At 46.7% G+C, this 18,977-nt stretch overlaps 1 protein-coding gene across 3 annotated transcripts in view; it reads left to right on the plus strand.

Annotated features, from left to right (window-relative positions):
• Positions 1-18,977, plus strand: part of mob2a (MOB kinase activator 2a) — a 56,735-nt gene that overhangs the window by 16,383 nt on the left and 21,375 nt on the right. Inside the window, exon 1 of one of the 3 annotated variants that reach the window (XM_047333047.1) lies at positions 3,788-4,253. The exons of 1 other annotated variant lie outside the window; for it this stretch is intronic. In XM_047333047.1, coding sequence (XP_047189003.1) covers positions 4,216-4,253 — 38 coding nt within the window. In that variant the 5' untranslated portion in view covers positions 3,788-4,215. Of the gene's footprint in view, positions 1-3,787; positions 4,254-7,152; positions 7,595-18,977 lie in introns of those variants that run through there. One more of the 3 variants, XM_047333046.1, reaches the window with a different exon arrangement.

Raw genomic sequence — 18,977 nt, forward strand, 5'->3', positions numbered from 1 at the left:
TTCGCAGGCATAACATTCAGGAGCCATATGAGAAAAAATGTCAACATCACTGTAATTTTCCTCCAATTAGCTCACATTTAAAATTAATGAGCAGCCGCGTACTGAGAGACCAGTGATGTTGGAGGAAGTATAGTCAGAGTAGAAGCTATATGAAAGGACAGACTGTAAGAGGTGAGTTACAGTAGTGTCCTCTCATTATAGACCAGACTGTATGTAAAAGACACACACATACACACAAAGACTGACCGACCGACTCCTGGCGTCAGCCAGCCTGCCTGTATATATAGGCCCTTTCATATGAACCCCTTGGCCGGGCCCCAGCTCACGCATACTGCTCACTGTGCTCAGTGTCCGTGTGTTTGTTTGTGTGTTCAGGGTGAGAGAGAGAAAACAGTATGTTCTTGGATCTTACAGAAAAAAAAATTGCAGTGTATCAAATTGCATAATACACAAGTGAGCAGTTTCATAAGATAAATTTTATCATGTTAACAGCAGGTGTGTGTGTGTGTGTGTGTGTGTGTGTGTGTGTGTGTGTGTGTGTGTGTGTGTGTGTGTGTGTGTGTGTGTGTGTGTGTGTGTGTGTGTGTGTGTGTGTGTGTGTGTGTGTGTGTGTGTGTGTGTGTGTGTGTGTGTGTGTGTGTGTGTGTGTGTTCTCTCAGTATCACTGTGCTGGGGAACTTGGCACTTGCAGTGACACAGTCTTTCTAAAGCTGGCGTCTCCTCTTATACATGCACTCTAGTTGCTGGTGCCACAGTTCTGTGTGTGTGTATGTGTAGTGCAGTCCTGTATTTGACTCTGTGCAGTGTATTCCTGGAAAGCCTGTGTAGGTAGTGCAGGGTCCAGGGCGATTCCAGAGCTGCGGCCAGTCGCGATGACTGTTTTCTGGCAGCATCCCCGTCACTGGGAACGGTGCAGAGAAAAAAGACTAAGTTTATTTCATCCTTAATTTCAACACCTTGAGAGAAATCTGCAGCTTGTCTCCTTCAACGAGACATCGTGCATCGACTCCATTAGTATGCGTTGACACACACTTAAAAGTTCACGTCATTCTTACACAACATGCACCAGGAAGAGGAATGTAGGGAGGGACTTGGATGTACAGAAGGGGGGTAAAAAAGGGGGTTCTTAATGTGAGATGCAAAAAAAAGAGAGGCTCGAATAGAAGTAAGGATTGCGAAAGAGGAAAGAAATTAGCTTAATGAAGGGGCTGAAGAGGGAGCTATAAAATCAAGGGCAGTTAAGGTGTAGGTTATGAATGAGTGCAGGAAGGAAGAATGGATTGAAACTGAAAGGATGAGGGTGGGAACGGGGCGGGGGGGGGTTGTTTTTTTGTTCGACAATAAAGCTTGGGCTAATTGTGCCTCTGTGGTCGGCAGTGGTCACTCTCTTTTCTTTCCACCATGCTTCCTACATCCCTGTCCCATACCCACCAGTCTACTCATCTTCTGTTAACCCCCCTCCTGCCGTTATCCTCCTCCTCCTCCTCCTCCTCCTTGTATCTGTGGTAACTCTGCAGTGACTGACTGATCTTCAGCAGCAGCAGCAGCAGCAGCAGCAGCAGCAGCAGCGATGGTGGAGGTGGTGGTGGCTGTGTGCGATTGATCAGCACTTTTGTTGCCAGGCTGCTCTTTTTGTAATAAACGAGCTCGGAGGTTTTGAGACAAACCCTGAGTGCTTTTGCGGGAGAGGAGGATTCATGCACACACACACACACACTCACACAGACACTGCACCACCACACTCCCATGATGTAATGCTGAATATTAATAATCCCGAATGCTCTTAAACCTACGAATTTCCTGGATTCATCATTTTGTGCCTCTCCCTGCTTTAGTCCCTCAAGACCCCCCCCACACACAAGTTAATGAGAAGTGTTATTTTGCTCGTAAAGATTTTTTTTGAGGGGAGGAGGACGTGGTGGCTGGGATTCTTTGAATTGAGCTGGACTGACTTGTCCTTCAATTAATCTCAGTTGTTACTATCATGGAGATAATTTATTATTTTGAAGCTTTCAGTGAAGACTTGGTCCTTATTTTTCTTTTCCTCTAAGACACTTTAAGACTTTATAAAAGTTTTAATATCTGGGTTCATGTATGCAGTATTATAACTTTTTTAAAGAATTAATATTACAGAAAAGCTATGAATTTATTTTTCTTAATTATTTGTGTTCTGTTTATTTATACTACTTTATATTAAAGTGTATGATTAAACTGTAAAATATCAAACCTCAATTACATTTCTTTGTCATAAGGGTTTGATGAAAACATCTTAGGGATCATTGCCAATTTTTTTTTAAGTACATCATCAGCCAATATATTGCTATTGGAAAGTTTTTACTCCCTAATATCAGTATTGGCATTGGCCCCCCCAAAGATCCGTATGTGTCAAGCTCTATTTATAACTCTAACACATTACATTTAAACCATAAATGATATCATGGATTTAAATCCAGAGTGGGGCCCATGTTGTATGTCAACTTGCACCTTTCCAAAGCTTCTCTAACTATATGAAAAGCAACATCTGGTCTTTCCATTTTTCCCGTCGTCGTGGTCTGGCGCTCTCCTCAACATATTCCCCCTCTCTCTCCCTTTCTCTCCATCCATCCATCTTTTCTCCTCTCCAATTCTACAAACAACTTTTTTCTTCTTCCTTTTAATCCATTACCGTATCAATCCAAACTTGACCGAACAACAGCTTTGACTCACCTGCACCTGCAGTTGATGTACACATTCCCACAGAGAGCAAGCGCCTCTTTTGCAAGGGCATGAATACACCATTGAGGGGGTTGTCGTTGTAAAGTCATTCCAGTGTCACCGCTGCATCCGCTCGGTCACTTTTTTTTTTTTTTACTAATTCAGTCATTTCCCCACATTTTAACATTCCTGCAACTGCCCTCCATTGTCAGTTCTCACAGTGATTGTCGGAGAGGAGGCTGAGAGAATGCTGCATGTAGCCATGGACATCACTCACTGTGCAGCCACTCAGCCCGAGGTGATTCATGGTGGCAGTGATGGCTGATTAAGTAGGTTGACTCCCCCCAGTTTTGTCATCATTATAATTCAATTTATTCGTTTTTATTCCCTCTCAAACTGCAAATCCAGGCATGGATCAATACAAAAGCCGTGATTCGGCTCCTGCAGTTCCAGCATGTGTTTGCCAGCTTCCTGCATGAAATGTGAGTGATACGTGTGTGTGTGTGTGTGTGTGTCCGTCCATTACAAAGACACGCATGCAGATCGCATGGAAGGGCTATACTTGGATTTAAACGGCATTAATGGATCGTCGTCCCTATTCTTAGCCTTAAATCTGTCTCACCCTTCAGGCGTTGACAGGAGCCGTGTTGGACTGCTGCAGTCTGGTTAGTGTTCAGCCTATGGAGGAATATAAACGTGTGTGTGTGTGTGTGTGTGTGTGTGTGTGTAAATATAGCTCCTTAGATAGGAAAAGCTGAAACATGGGTCCGTGGATGGGCTGGAAGAAGCTGGTTCGCATCGATAACCATTTTCATAAAGGGACCGCCGACATTAAAAAAAAAAAAATCTTTTGAATGTTTTTATTTTTTGTGGGTTTATTTCGGGGCTTTCTTTAGCCGATTCGAGCCGGAGGAGGAAACGAGGACATTTTGGGGAGAAGAAAAAAAAAAAAAAAAAAAAGGTTCAAGTTTCATCTGCATGTTTTTTTTTTGTTTTTTTTAAAGCGTCGCTGGTTCGCGTCAGCGAGGCTCTGGGACAAAGAGGAGCCTCGAGCAGACTCCGCGTGAAATATCTGCTAGATTGTCAAAGTCGCATCAGTCCATCGCTCCGCACCGCTCACGTGCCCGCCGACACGAGCCCCCCCCCCATTTACCGCTCTTCGTCGAAAACGCGCGCGGGCGCGTGCGTGAAGACTCGTCCACCCTGCCCCACGGAAACTACACCGAGAGGGGAACCGGAGGAGGAGGAGGAGGAGGTCTGGGAGGAAGCGAGAGACGGATTCGGAGAAAGGTGTTGGGAGAGAGAGAGAGAGAGAGAGAGAGAGAGAAAGGGAAAAAAAGCAACTCCCGTATTGTTCCTCTTTTGTTCGTTCGTTCTCCACGTGCGCACGGTGGGGTTCGGTTCGACTCGGCTCGACTCGGCTCGGCTCGGCCCTCTTCGAGGTGCAACGGGGAAAACAAGCTACATAAACAAAAAACGCCGTCCATTCTGGATTTCTTTATCCGCTTCCTGTCGTCCAGGATGAGGTTCAAACGGAACGGCTCCTACACGTTGAATAGGTAAGAAGAGGCTGGCGCGAAGTTATTAATGTTGATCATCCATATGGAGAGGAGGAAGATGAGGAGGAGGAGGAGGAGCAGGGCCAGCATGTTGTAATACATCCTCTATCTCATCAGATCAGTTCCCCTTCTCTGTGATGTTTCCATGCAGGCTCATGGTGGAGCTCCTCTTTACTGCACTTTATTGTTCTTCTTTATTATCCTGCATTAACCCTTTAATGTTGCCATTTTTTTTTTGAATTTCAATATTAGTAATATCATCCTGCAAATGAATTTCCCATGGTCTTCTTATGTGAAATCACTGCTTGACCAAGTTGGTAGTTTTGCAAATGTACTGTACATGTGTTTTTTTTTTCAGTTTTGGTGACAGGTGAAATGGTCTCTGATCTCTTGATCGTGGCTATTGATTTTAGAGATTGATCATGTGATGATTGGTCATTTCCTTTGGTGTCCAGATTTCAGCCACGTGTCGTCTGGTCTGTTCAGCCTGATTAGGAAGAACCTGTCCGTCTTGCTTTGCGGTGGGGGTTGGCTTTTTTATTCTTTTGTCTTCCCCTCTTTCATTTTGAAAACCAATCTCTCCCTCCCTTCCCTTTCCCCCCCTCCCACCACTGAAATGCTCCCATCTTTTGGTCCCATCACCTAGCAACTTTGTTTAGCATTGTGCAACGTCCCCCTCTCTCTCCCCCCTAGCCCATTTTCCCTTGACATGATGGCAGCGGCCTGGTGTTTTCTAAACCCGGTCACGAGTCGGGTCTGTTTCCTGCCCAGTGGTTCGGTCTCTCTCCGTATCTCTCTCTCTCTCTCTCTCTCTCTCTCTCTCTCTCCCTCTCTCTCTCTCTCTCTCCGAGCCAATAGGTTTATAAGAAAAGAAAAAACTGTGTTCCGCCAACAAATTCTCACAGCTTTCTCACATCCTGTGTGACCGTTACTCCGGATGTCTTGCTTTTATTGTTTGCCTGGATTTCATGATAAGGACCCAAAAGTCTGGAGGAAGCACACACACACACACACACACACACACACACACACACACCGCTGAGTTTGCGCATATTGTTAAAAGTGACAGTTGATTTAGTGCTAGTTTCGTTTGTTACATTTTTCCTCTGCCCCTCCTTTTCCCATTTGCCTTGTTATCGGGCACATGGCGTTCTGCTGCACCTGAGAGACACACACACACAAAATCCACATCCGACATCCGGACTCTTAGGAACTGAAAACACAAAGGGTGCTAATGAGCAACAAACACCCACTTTCACTGCACAGCTGAAAATATGAGAAAGATGTTATAGCTGTCTACCAATACCCCCGTTTCTGATTTAACTTTGGAAGGGCGTGTGTTACTGTCCCCTTCTACTCTGTTGCAAGCACGCATCCACGTGTGTGTGTGTGTGTGTGTGTGTGTGTGTGTGTGTGTGTGTGTGTGTGTGTGTGTGTGTGTGTGTGTGTGTGTGTGTGTGTGTGTGTGTGTGTGTGTGTGTGTGTGTGTGTGTGTGTGTGTGTGTGTGTGTGTGTGTGCATGCAGGTGAGAGGGATGAGGTAATTAAACAGTGAAAGAGGAGGCCTGTTAGCTGCAGCTCCTGGTGACAGGCCTCCAGGGAGGAGGAGGAGGTGATGATGGTGGTGGTGCTGGAGAAGGAGGGCTGACGTCATTGGATGTTAAAACGGCTTCGCTGCTGCAGTTCTTCTTTGTCATCTTTATTTCAAAAAGCGCCGGCGCAGACAGACGTAGCACAGATGTGTCGTGGGAAGTTCAATGCAGCAGCGTTAGGGTGAAACTATCTACATGCTCTGGCTGCTGTTAAACCCATAACACTGCTCAGGTGCTCATTTGATGAGTCAGCAACAGAATGAGCGAAGCCGCCCACCACCCCCACCCCATGCTGTTGTTGCGTAACTACCGTCCTCTGAAGGTGACTGCCTCTGTTGTCTCCCTCTTTTTATCGGCGGACCGCAGTGTTTTGTTCTCTCCTGACAGCAGAGCAGAGCAGAATCGGCCTGTTTGACTTTGAGCCTCTGTATCTCTTGGTCAGTTAATCCTGTCGCGTCTAGCAACCTTCGGTTACAGCATCACACACACACACCTACTGCTGACCGCCGCAGTCCTTCTAGGTGTGTGTGTGTTTTGTATATATGTATTATATTGAATGATGCGGGGAAAAGGGGAAAGAGATAGAACGAGACCCATAATTCACGCTGTGTCCTTTACCTTCTTTGCCCAATGCCGTATCCAGAGTGCGCTGCAGTGATTGGCTCGCTTCCTGGGGGCTTGTCTCCGCGCTAGCTAGCCCCTCCCATCACGTAACTCTGCATCATTTGTGTGAATGAAGAGTCACTCACGGTCATTGTGTGTCTGTGTACGGTGCACGAAAACATTGCGCATCCCGAGTATGTTCACATTTCGCTCGTCCCTCCTCCTGCATTGACATAAGAGATGACGCTCTGCCACATCTGCTGTTGCAGCGCAGTCACACGTGGCGGCTTGACGGTGCCAAAGCATGAAGAGGCTGTCGACCTGCCGCAATGATTGACTTTCCAGAGAGAGGTCGGATGGGAATTTGGGGATTCAGCACACAGAGAGCGTGTTTGGTCTTTGTGAGCGGTGGGTGGAGGATGTTTGGACCTTGTTTAGGATGTATATAGATGGCTGAGATTGCTGCCTCCTAGGGATTGTATCCTCTCTCTCTCTCTCTCTGTCTTGCCATGTCTCTGTCCATCTCTCTCCAACTCCCCTGCAGTCCACCCTGAGCTGCCCAGCCGTCAGCAGTTTGTTTATGGGACTCTGTTTGCCAAGCTAATCTTCCCGCCTTTCAAGAAGGAGCCAGCCAGCGAGAGAGAGAGCGAGCGAGAGAGAGCGAGCGAGAGAGAGCGAGCGAGAGAGAGCGAGCGAGAGAGAGAGAGAGAGAGAGAGCGAGAGAGGGGGGACGAGTGTGAAAGTGAGGCAAGCAATTGCAGTAGTTGGAAGGGAAGGAGAAAGAGAGAGTGTGTGTCTGGCTGGCATTGTGAAGGATCTTTTGTTGTTGTTGTTGTTTTGTTTTGAAAGTGTAATTTCCCATGCTTGTTCGGTTGGTTGAGTCGACAAAAAGGTCCTACATGTGCGCGCGCACGTCCGTCCATCGGTCCTGCGTGACCTGCGTTAAAGTCACAGGCCGTTTCAGCATCGCACAAGGTGCTATGCCGGGAGCCGGGAGCTGCTCGTAGTTGAGCTCGCGAGAGAGCAGCCGAGACGGGGGAGGTGAGAGGGAGGAAGAGGTGCTGCGGGTTGGAGCCTCGTCACCCCGGCTCTGCTTCACCGCCGACTGGATGGGGGTCCTGGTGTGCTGCGACTGCTTCTTCTATAGGTACTTCACCGAGTCACCGTTATTTCCTTTCCTTACCCTTCCTTCCTCTATACTGTTTTTTGTGCATCGTTGTTGTTGTTGTTGTTGTCATGGTACTTGGCTTTTCAGCACTTTTCTATGTACTGTTTATTTTCAGACTTTCACTAACTTCTCCATCCGATCCCTCCCTCCTTCGTATCCTGCCCATTCCCTCTCTCTGTTATATCGCTGCGGTTTTTGAGGAGACGTTTGAGGACAGTGCTGCTGTAGCGGGCAGAGATTCTGCTGAAGTCAGAGACACGGGGTATCTTGACTTGTGGGAGGGGAAGAGGAGGGAGGGAGGGAGGGAGCTTAGGACAGAGGGACAGGGATGGCACATTGCCAGTTTCCTGTAGCCGACTGTAGGTGAGGAGTTGGACGTTGCTGGTCTACAGGGTTTGTTGGGATGGCAGTCCAAGACTAGTTGGAATGAAAATGGAATGCAGCCAGAAGGCAGACGATCAGTCAGGCCTGCCCAGCATTTGGTCCCGTCCTCCTGCGTGCCCCCTTTGGCTCTGCAGCACTGTTTGTTCGGACACAGAGTTCCCATACAAGAGGTCAAAGATGTGTTTTTTCCCCCCCGTTTTTTTTTCATTCCGATTCTGTTGTTTGCAGAGCATTCGACTTCACAGACTTTGCTCTGAGTTGACTTTCTGTGCGGTTCCCTGCAGACGGACTCGGTGGCAGCCGACGTTGTTGGAGAGCAGTTGTAGTTTTAAGACCTGATGACTTACTGGCGCAGATACGGCCGGTCATTGTGCTTTGAGAGCGAGGTTAAGATGATTTAGTTCGGGTCTCATGGCAGTCGGTGCAGACACGGATCTGGTTATTCCCTCTCTTGTGGTTAGCCAGCCCGAGCCTGCCTCAACCGCTGTATAAAGTCTAAATATATCTCCCTCGTTCTCCATGGAGCAGTTTGATGGTGAGAGTAAAATTGTAGCTTTAACAGAGACGCACTCTTGCACAGCTGGATTAGATTAGGCCTCGCTGTGATTCAGAACTCTGTTTACACTTCACTGCCGCTCTTAGTATGAATAACAGCCTGCCGTTTATGCGGGTGTGTATGTGTGTGTGTGTGTGTGTGTGTGTGATGTATTTGCGAGGCTCCACATGTGTTATATACTGCTGGTGAAACACACACAGAAGCCTTGTGAAGGCAGAGCTTGTGCCAGAGGTACTTTGACAATCAAGGCAGGGGAGTGACCTTCGCGGCGCAGTGATGTCTCACGGGCTCATTAAGCCAAAATGGGCCGTCACGTCTATTTTTAGCATCATTTTCTCCCCGCTGCGTCTCCGTCAGCCAATCGGACAGCTCGGCGGTGATGTTATACGGCTCGATTGATGTGTGTTTTCGGGGGGGAACGCCCATCCCGAACAGGTCCTCGTTGACCTCAGCCAAGGCTAGCCCTCCTCCCCCTACCCCTGGGCTCCGGTGTGTTTCAGCTTTCAACAGTGGCTTTGTGTACAGTGGAAACTGCCCGCCAGCAATTCCTGCAAACACAGACTGACGTCATTCCACGTAAGGTAAAATAAAATGGACCTGACCTTGAGGTCTTTGTACAGTCAGGAGCAAAGACTTTATACTCAGGTGAACTTCAGGGGAAGCAGTACGTCAAGTCATTTTAAATGATATAAATATAATGATATGTATAATACCCCTGATTAACAACTGGAGAGACAAAATTATTTAGCATCTTATTTATACAAATTAGTTGGGTTTTTGCAGCTGGCCAAGAAATAATCAGGGTTTTTGTGACTCCCCCATTTATACATAATATGTCCTTGTTTGTTTTAAATGGAAACAAGATCTAACACTGTCAATTAGTGAACCATTGAGCTGTTTCCTCCCGTTTCCAGTCATTATGCAAAGTTAACCGCTAGCAGGCTCCAGCTTTGATCTGCTCGTCTAAATCTTGGCAAGAGAGGGAATAGTTATGTTTCCAAAAATGTCAAACTATTCCTTTAAGTAGTCCAGTTTGATTTAAAATGTTTAACGGGGGGAAAAGTCTGACATGTCTCCTTGTATTTGCAGCTTTTGACCTTGAAGGGACTCTTAGGCAATGGAAGTGGGGATTATATTGTCTTTTGATCTCATGTGGCCCGTGGGTTTGTTGTTGATAGTCTAACCAGTCTGGTCGGGATTTAAGTGTCAGTGGTTCAAGAGAGAAAAAGAAAAAAATCTTCTGTAGCTTTGTAGTTTGACCTTTTGAAAGTTATTTTAGAGATTACAGTGAGGGCATCCTATGTACTGTATGTACATTGTCACATGTGAATGAATTCTCTCTGCTGTCTCTCTCTCACACACACACACACACACAAACGTGCACACAAGTGCAGAATGAAACAGAAAACAATGTTCTCCTCTCCGTCTTGAGGTGTAATGTTTCTGTACCTCCTGTGATGGATGGATGGTTGGTTGCTGATGTGTTGCAGGGGAGCGGGCACATACCGACCCAGAGTCTCCGTCACATGGCAAAAGCGCACGTGTGTATGTTTGCTCCCAGTGGATCATGTGGTAACTTTTATAATGTGCGGTGTGTGGAACAATAGCTCAGATTGTATCATCGTAGTGTGGCTGTGTTGTATTAGCAGAGCAGGCCATACTGTTTGCCATGTGTCTCTCATTACGCTATCTTTGGCAGGCCCGGCTGCTTCCACGGAGCCCGAGACGTGCGCACTCAACAAGGGTCGCCGTTCTCCACCAACAGACCCCGCCCACCAGACCCACCCCTCGCCTTGCTGCTTCTCACTCAGATGGGGCTGAATTCAATCAGTCTTTGCGGAAAGTTTAGCTAAAAAAAAAACCCCAACTGGGATTAAGTTACAATTAGAGTATAGAAATCTCATGAAATCGTTATCTATTAAAAGCTTTGTCTGGAGGAATCGGATGGGATTATTTCCTGCGGCTCTAACCGCACGGTGCAACAGAGCTGCTTTGTCATTCTGGCTGGAGAAAAAAAAAATGCCTAGACGTCTGACCTAACGGCAAGACCAGACCTTTAATTTTCAAATGAAGGTTTGATGGTCTGTTGAAAATGTATTTCTAGGAAAGAGCTCAAGGATGATATCAATATTTTATAATCTATTATTGTTAACATGCTTTTCACTACTCTACCAAAACTACACCTAAATACAAAACCATGATTCCGTGGAGGTTGCTGCCCTCATAATCTGTTTTCAGACATGGAATATGAAAATGTCCTGGGTGCAGACATTTTCCGGAGTTTGCCTTTTTCTGGGGCGCTGGCAGGAAAGTTCCAGGAAAATGTCCAAAGCAACCTTTGTGGACATTTCCGTTCTTCTTCAGTGCATGTCTAGATGAGCACAGATCAGACCGCACTAATTAGGTTGAAATTTGTAGATGGCCTTTTTTGGGTTTTCCGTTTTTTTCTTTGATTACCTGCTCTGATATCAGGCTCTTTTTTTTCTGTTTTCAGTGTCCAACATGTTTTAGGTTCACTTGATCCAGCCGGGACATGTGTTAGATTACACTCAGATGGCAGTGACAATGGCTTGACTTGACTGACTGTCCTTCTCCACTTTCACCTGTCACTGCAGAGGGCAAAACCTCACACACAGGGCCAGTTGCGCAACACAGACACTCTCTCTCTCTCTCTCTCTCTCTCTCTCTCTCTCTCTCTCTCTCTCTCTCTCTCTCTCTCTCTCTCTCTCTGTGTGTGTGTTTTCCTTCTACTGGCTCAGGCTCAGGAGAAAGAGATGGCCTTGCACTAACCTCACCTCCACATTTAGATCCACACAGTCAGCACATGCACGCACACAGTCATGCACACGCCTGATTTAAAAAAAAAAACAGCCCAAACAAACAAGACCTGAAATGACTTCATTGTGTTTTTCTTCAAGTCTAAAATAAAAAAAGAAGGTTGTAGAAGGAGCCACGACCCAGTCCTGTAACACATTCATGCCTCAACCTGTGCTGAACAGACACATATTTCGAGCAGTTAAATGTCTGTGTGCGGCAGCAGGTGCCCCGTGGGCATGGAAAGAACTTGTTGCTTGGTGGCCCAATTGGCAAGTAGGTAATGGCTTCATTGTGTTTGGCTCAGTTTGGAGGTTGGGTCAGGCGGTGTGGCAGGAAAAAGGGTTAGACCAAATTCTGAACCAAAACAAAACCCGTAGGCTTTGAATGGGCTGTGACGGGGTGGCAAATTAGTTAGAGCAGTCGTTACACAAGCTCATTGCTTCTCTGCGCTGCCTCTGGGAACAAGGCCTGGGCGCCTCACTTCCTGTTTATCGAGTTTGTCCCAGGCGAGAGTGGGTGGGGGGGTCATGGTGCAGACTAATTGAACGGAGGCAGTAGTGGGTACTAGGTAAGGCTTCCTTATTTGCCCTCCGTCTCAAACTCAAACACACACACACACACACACACTTGCCTGGATAGCTGTGTAATTGCCTCTGTGCTGCAGTGCCTTTGGCAGCTGTGCCCCCTCATTTGCTTCAGTTATCTACCATCTCACACGGCGGAGACAAGAAAAAACAGGCAAGGAAAGTTTTAAATAGCCTCCTACAGAAATTTAATTTTAATATGTACAGATTCCGCACATTTAAGTCAAGTTCAGATTTGCGAGTCACACACGCACAGATTGAACTCCCTTCTTGTGAGACCATATATCACCAGAGAGTGTAGCTGTGGTGGGGAGGCTGCTGCAGAGCGAGTTGGGATGCTGCTGCAGCAGAGTGCTGACTCCAGTTTGTTTTGAGCGGACGTTCACAACATTTATTACGTTCACTTCCAGAGCTCCGAGGCTGCGAACCAAAACAGGACTTAACCTTCAGTGCTCCCTGTTGTATCATGGGTGCTTGTCTGCGTTACTTTAGCAGCAGTATTCTTATTTTTTGTCTATTGTTTTTGGAAGTTTATTGTGTTGCAGACAGATGTGTGCACACTGCACCTAGCAATCCTCCCATCCTCCCTTCCAGCAGAGATGATGTCACCGCATAAGCTCATCTGCCAGTTACTCATTTGCATCCAGCCAATCAGAGACTGGCTTACACCTGAATGAGGAGGTGCGTGCGTGCATGCGTGCGTGCGTGCGTGAACAGCCGTTGATCTCATCTGCTCATGAAAGGATCAGGTTATTGTGTTCTCACCTTCAGCTCATCCTTTACCTATGGGATGTGATACATCCGCGGAGGGCAGAGGAAACGGCACCAGTCGAGGGGGCACACACATTGACATGTATTGATTTGACCCTCTTTTGTGCTTCCCTTTTATCCATCTCTCTTTTATTTTCTGTCACTGGCAGGCAGCTGCCTCCGCGCGCTCACTGACATGCCGTCTGTAGACGACACAGGCGCACTTTTTGTCCCGTAAGCATGTGTTGGTGAGAATGTGACAAAAAGGGCGAAAATGTAGGCATAATGGTATTGTTTTTCCCTGTCCTAAGTGTTTTTTGTGGCTCCTCCACAGGATTGTGTTTGTTCCTCTTTTCTCTCAGCCGACGGAAACGGGACACGGTCTGATATTCCCATCATGCCAGTCTCCGACAAAGGGCAGGGTTTGCTGTGGTTTTACTGTCATCTCAGCAATTCCCCTAAGGAGCAAAACACGGCTTGGCTTTGTCCAGGAATTTCCATAACTTTTGCTGCCTTTTTATCTCTTTTGTCTCGCAAGCGTCCCGCTCCCCCGTCCCGCCTCTTCCTCTCCTCTGTCGTGGCTACAACACAGGGACACGTGATGTTTTTTGTTGTGTCTCACTTATCAACACATCTCTGCTTTTTGCCCTGTGCCAAACGCGTACTCGCCGCCATGTTCTTCCTCCTGATTAGGCCCCAGAGACGGATATTTACTGACATCCTCGATCTGCTGTCAGCACCGCTAATTACCGGGAACAAGTCTTCGGTTGGAACATTGTTGTCTGTCTAAAAAAAAAAGAGTTCATCTCAGCCCACAGAACATGGGTGGATGTCCATGAGAGGTGGTGCAGGTGATTAAATCCTGCCTGCCTCTTTAAGTATGTTCCTCGGAGAGATCAGACTTCCTCTCTGGGCAGGAGAGGTGTTGCTTCTTGACAAACACACACACGCACACACACCTCTAAGCCGATTAAAAGTTAAAATGCACACAGAGTTGTACTCTCCAGATCTGCCGACAGGGAGAACTGATCTGGTCTTCCCCGGTCACATGCTCCTCTTCACCTCTTTGCCCAATCCTGGGTGTTACCACTTCCTACGCCTTCATCCACTTCCATTGTTAATCAAACTGACACAATGGACCAGAGTTTCCTCTGCTCTCATACGGTGGAGATATGAAGAAAAAAACCAAAAAAAAACCCAGCCCTAGTGTTTCATCGAAGCACCATGTGAATTGCAAACTCAGACTGGATGTGTAAACGGCACTAATGGAAATTTAAAATGCAAAAGTCAGGAGTGGTGTGTGTGTGTGTGTGTGTGCCGGGTTGGGGGGTGTGTGCCCTAACTGTACTTACTGTACTCTTCTTTGAAAATGTCCTTGGTTTGACCATGCGGTTGTCGCGATAAGCAGAGCAGCAGAATGCGAGCTGGCCAGATTCTACCGAGACCTTCTGCCGCTGCTGTGACGACTCCAGCAATAGATTAACGGCTACTGTACAAAACGAGCTGGAGCTGATGGATGCGTAATGTTTTCGTGCACGCACATCTGTGGAGGACGGCATTAGAAACCGAATGACGCAGGGGTTTTTTTCCACCAGAAACCCACGTCATCAGCAGAGCTGAGGATTCAAAGGAAATCTTAACAAAGGAGGGAGGAATGAATTGGAAGTTTCCTCCACAAGGAATAGATAAAATTATTATTTTTTGGTTTGAAAGAGATGTTATTTTTATCACATAACTTTTTCTACTTTGTGAATTCAACCAGACCAGTTTTCTACATTGATAAAAAAAACAACTGAAAAGGCTTTTGCCTAAATATTGAAATAAATTACATTTGCTGAAAAACCGAAACACTGAATTAATAGTGTCAATATGATAGTGACAAATGTACAAACACTTTTTATTGGATCATGTAATAAAAAATATTTCAGCTCAGTGAGTTCAGCCCATGTTCTCGGGGGTTAAAGAGCACGCAGACCGTTGGTCGGGCCGAAAAACAACAAATCAAACTCCAGTGTTGCTGTTCGCTCACATGCCAGACAGTCTGGTGGAGCTGTGCTCGGTGTCTGCTGATGCAGGAAATGGAGACCTTTTCCCCTGGGAACAGGTCCCCCCCACCCCCCTTAAACCTCTCCTTTCATCTCTCATGTCTGTTTGTCTTTTCTTTTCTTTTTTTTTTTGCATCTCTCGGGCCGAGGGGAATGCGGAGCCACAGCATGAGTTATGTAATACACCTAAAAACAGACTGGTTGTGTGTCTGTGTGTTGAGGGGCGGACTAATGTGATTTGACTGGTGCTCTCGAGGCAGCATGTAGATCTTATCAGCTGTGTTCTTAAAAAGAAATCATTAGCGTTTCAGCTGACGGGATGCCCCGCCTGTCTTTTATGTCGTACATATTTCAAACATCTCTTCGCATGGTTGCCTCAATTCATATCATACGCTCCGTTTGAGTTTGTGATATGTACAAAATGTTGACAGTCACTCGGGCAAGCGAGGAACCGGCTGCTCGACACTGATCCGTCACTCATTCGTCACCGTACCGTTTTAATTAGAACATCCGCACCAATTACTCTGGCTTCAATTTCCATGTTAAAGGGACATTCTGTACATTTAAGTCCTTGTCTGTCTGTCCGTGGAAGCACTATAGCTTACACTGCATGCAGCCACATTCCCCCTCTGTAGAAAATCTGTGTCTAAATGCTCTCAGTTAGGAGTTAATGAGCTGTAGCAGGGCAGGCATGCACAGCCTTGGAGCAGTAAACAGACAGAAAACCACCTAAAATGTGTGTGTGTGTGTGTGTGTGTGTGTGTGTGTGTGTGTGTGTGTGTGTGTGTGTGTGTGTGTGTGTGTGTGTGTGTGTGTGTGTGTGTGTGTGTGTGTGTGTGTGTGTGTGTGTGTGTGTGTGTGTGTGTGTGTGTGTGTGAATGAACCCCACACCCTCCTTTTTATATCTGCATCATTTGCTTTAAAGACTTAGCCATCCCTTCGGAGCTGTCTCTGCGTTCTGTCCCATCTCCCCCAAGAGCCTGCTTGTCCATTTTGCAGCTCAACTGTGCCGTCTCCCAGTTTGCAGCAGTGTCCATCGAGTCACCTTCTGTCCTGTCGGGGCTGATGTACAGTCTGAGTGTGTCGTACAGTCTCTACTCCGATCTGCTGCTTTAACCCTCCAGTTGGGTTTCGTGTTCATTAATTTTGTGTTCCCCATTATGGCCGATTATAAATCCATTGAAACACATCATCACCTCGGGCTGTGTTAGATCTTTTTACCAGCTTAATTCCTTGTGAGCATAACAATTTTGAACTTCTTTTTGTTATTATTAATATATATATATATATATATATATATATATATATATATATATATTTATTTATTTATTTATTTTATTTTTTTAATTTTCCTTACGACCATGAAAAGAGAGCTCTGTTCACGCCAAAGCCCCAGGGGCCCGCACCGTCGTGCTCTATCCCACATCGACGCATTCTGTGCAAACATGGGCACTGCCCCAATCCTTTTCCCGCCACCACATCCTCGCTTCCTCCATCCATCCCCTGCAATCCATGACGGCCCTTCTCCTCTATCCCCCCCTCCATTGTATATACTACTCTCTCTCACACACAAACACACACAGGCTGCCTCTTGTGCTCCAGAGCAAACACCACCATATGTTTGACCACAGTTCTCCCCCCTTTTCCTCCTTGCACCTCTTTCTTTACGTCACAAAATCCCCTCCTCTCCATCACCTCCCCTCGTTCTGTGGTCTTACAGGAAAAACTGCCACACGATTGCTCCCCAGTGTGTCTTTATGTTTCACACTCAACAATTCTGTTGTGTTCTTCGTATTACTCGACGACGCCAGCGGTAGTGGAAAGTAACTTGTTATGTTTTACACAGTCTTCAAAGGACGCTGGCCTGTACAGCGCCAGCACAGTCCTTGTACGGTTTCAAGTGTCACAGACAACACACACACACCCGCGCGCACACCCACGCGCGCACGCACCCTTATTATTAAAACCTGGAAAAGCAAGCAGAGTGGAAAACTCTGTCTCGCTGCGAAGTTGTATAAGTTTCAGACAATGTCTGCAGTCAGAGGTGTTTTTCCAAGCGTGGGCTCTGTATGTGATGATGTAGCCCCCTCTCAGCTTTCTCCCCATTCAGATCATGTTGCATAAAAAAGAAAGAAAAGGCCGTAATTACATCTGAACTTTGCTCCAGAGTCAGGTAGCTGCCCCCCAGCCCCAGGTATGAAAAGGTTCTATATATTTGACTTCCCTTTTCCTGGCGTGAAAGCAATGCACACCTATACGTCTTGTTTGCCAGCAGGTGGCAGTGTTGCCTTCACACCTAATGCACACCCGAGTGTGTAAAACCAGGAATGTTGCTCTCTCACATGCCCAGCACTACAGTCCTAACCAACACCCTATGCGCTGTTGTGTTACACCCGAGCTGTAATATAGGTAATATATAGGTTTGGGCTCAGAAATGCTCCAAATTGTATCTGCAGTTGGGAGGTGAACAGGTTTTGTGTGTGTGTGTTTGTGTGTGGGTGTGTGTCCTACCCTCTGTGCCAAGGTTATCATGGTCTTCCAAGAAAAAGCCGCATTCTTTTTTTGTTCTTTTTGTGCGGTTTATTCGAGTTCTGGGAAGACTTGTAGCCTTGGGGAATCTTCCAGCAGGGCACAAAGACATAACACATGCACACACCTTCACTTATGTGCAAGTATAACTTTATCTCTATATCATGAGAGCTAGAACTCTGTTCTAAGTTGTACTCTTAAATCTATATTCTCTTCTTGTTACCTGGCGGTGGCGCGTTCTCTCGCTACTAAGTTCACCCACTCTCTCATTCTTACTTTGTGCCTCATTACTTCTTGTCATGTGATTAATCTCATGAGGTCTGAAGACGTTGGCTCACCTGCAGCCATCAGGATGACGTACAGCCTCATTACCGTTCCCCCGTGTTACCGGCGGGGCCTGAGGACAGGGTCACATTCATGTTCATGCAGCAGCATGTCACAGGTGACTCAACAGGTCAGCTGCCTCACCTGCCTCCTCTCCTCCACCTCGATCACTAATTCACAACCTTGTTGCCTTATCAGTTCGTCGAGCAATATATCATAGCTGACCTTGCACCTGAGCCCCGGGGGCCTGACAGGTACCTTTCTTTTTGTGTGTGTGTGTGCCCTTATACATGACAGGCAGGTGTGTTGAGCTGCCCAGGTGGCATATTATGGGATGGATAGAGACTCCCCTGTTGAGGAATGCAGGGAGGAGGAGTGTAGCGGGCGGTCGGCCGGGGCATGCTGTGACAACCTCCCACATTGAGCCAAAACTCTTTCACTCCTCTCATCCAAAAGTTCTGCTGCTGCCATTATCCGCTCTCCCTTTTTCTCTTCTGTTTTTCACTTCCTCGCCCTCTGTTCACCCCTCTCTCGTTTAACTTTATCTCATCTCCCATGTATTCGCTTCCTTCCTGCCTGTCCGTCGACCCGTCTCCCATTTCATCCCGGGCCTGCTCTTCATATTCCATTCCGGCCTGTTCCCGCTGATACGATAGTGGTTAATCTAAGCAGTATCCATGGAGATGGTGATTTATAAATGTCTGGCAAACCAGTCTGGCATTTCTCATCTCATGTCATCCATCTTGCTAAAGCCCCTCTCTTCCCTCGCTCATAAACTAGTCAGAATATGGCCTAACTGTCTTTCAAACATAATTCAACCACCACTCCCTAAATCGCCAATTTTTTTTGTAAAGTTTGGAAAGATTTCAAAATAGAACTTCTAATCAGATTAACAATAGTGTGGGAATCAGGCAGGCCAGGGTTTCCCCTTTTTTTCCATTGCTGCTGTGAAATGAAGCATGACGTTGAACCTTTAATATGTTTGTCCACGCGTCTACCGCGCAAAACGAGAAAAGCCAGGTCAAACCCGACGGAAGGCTTTACCTCTTAGATCTCCTGCTCTTGACCCCCTTTACTTCACTCTTCATGTTACTCTTTCTCTTCTTTGTTTAGCCAGGCTGTGTGCACAGAGAGAGCAGTAGCATGTCTTTGCATGCAGCCCTTCCCCTGCAGGAATGCAGAGCAGAAGGAGAGCGATGAAGCCAGGGAGAAAAAAGAGACAGAGGACGTCAAGGCCTTAGAGGTGGAAAGGAGAGAACGGGTCAAAGAGAAACGGATTGGGAAAGAAATGGTTCGACCCATTAAATGACTTGATATGTTAATATAATGTGTTGTCTATGAACAAAGACATGAGAATCCCTGGAGAAATCTGT

Source organism: Scophthalmus maximus, chromosome 7, assembly GCF_022379125.1.
Source record: "Scophthalmus maximus strain ysfricsl-2021 chromosome 7, ASM2237912v1, whole genome shotgun sequence".
In the NCBI taxonomy this organism is placed as follows: domain Eukaryota; kingdom Metazoa; phylum Chordata; class Actinopteri; order Pleuronectiformes; family Scophthalmidae; genus Scophthalmus; species Scophthalmus maximus.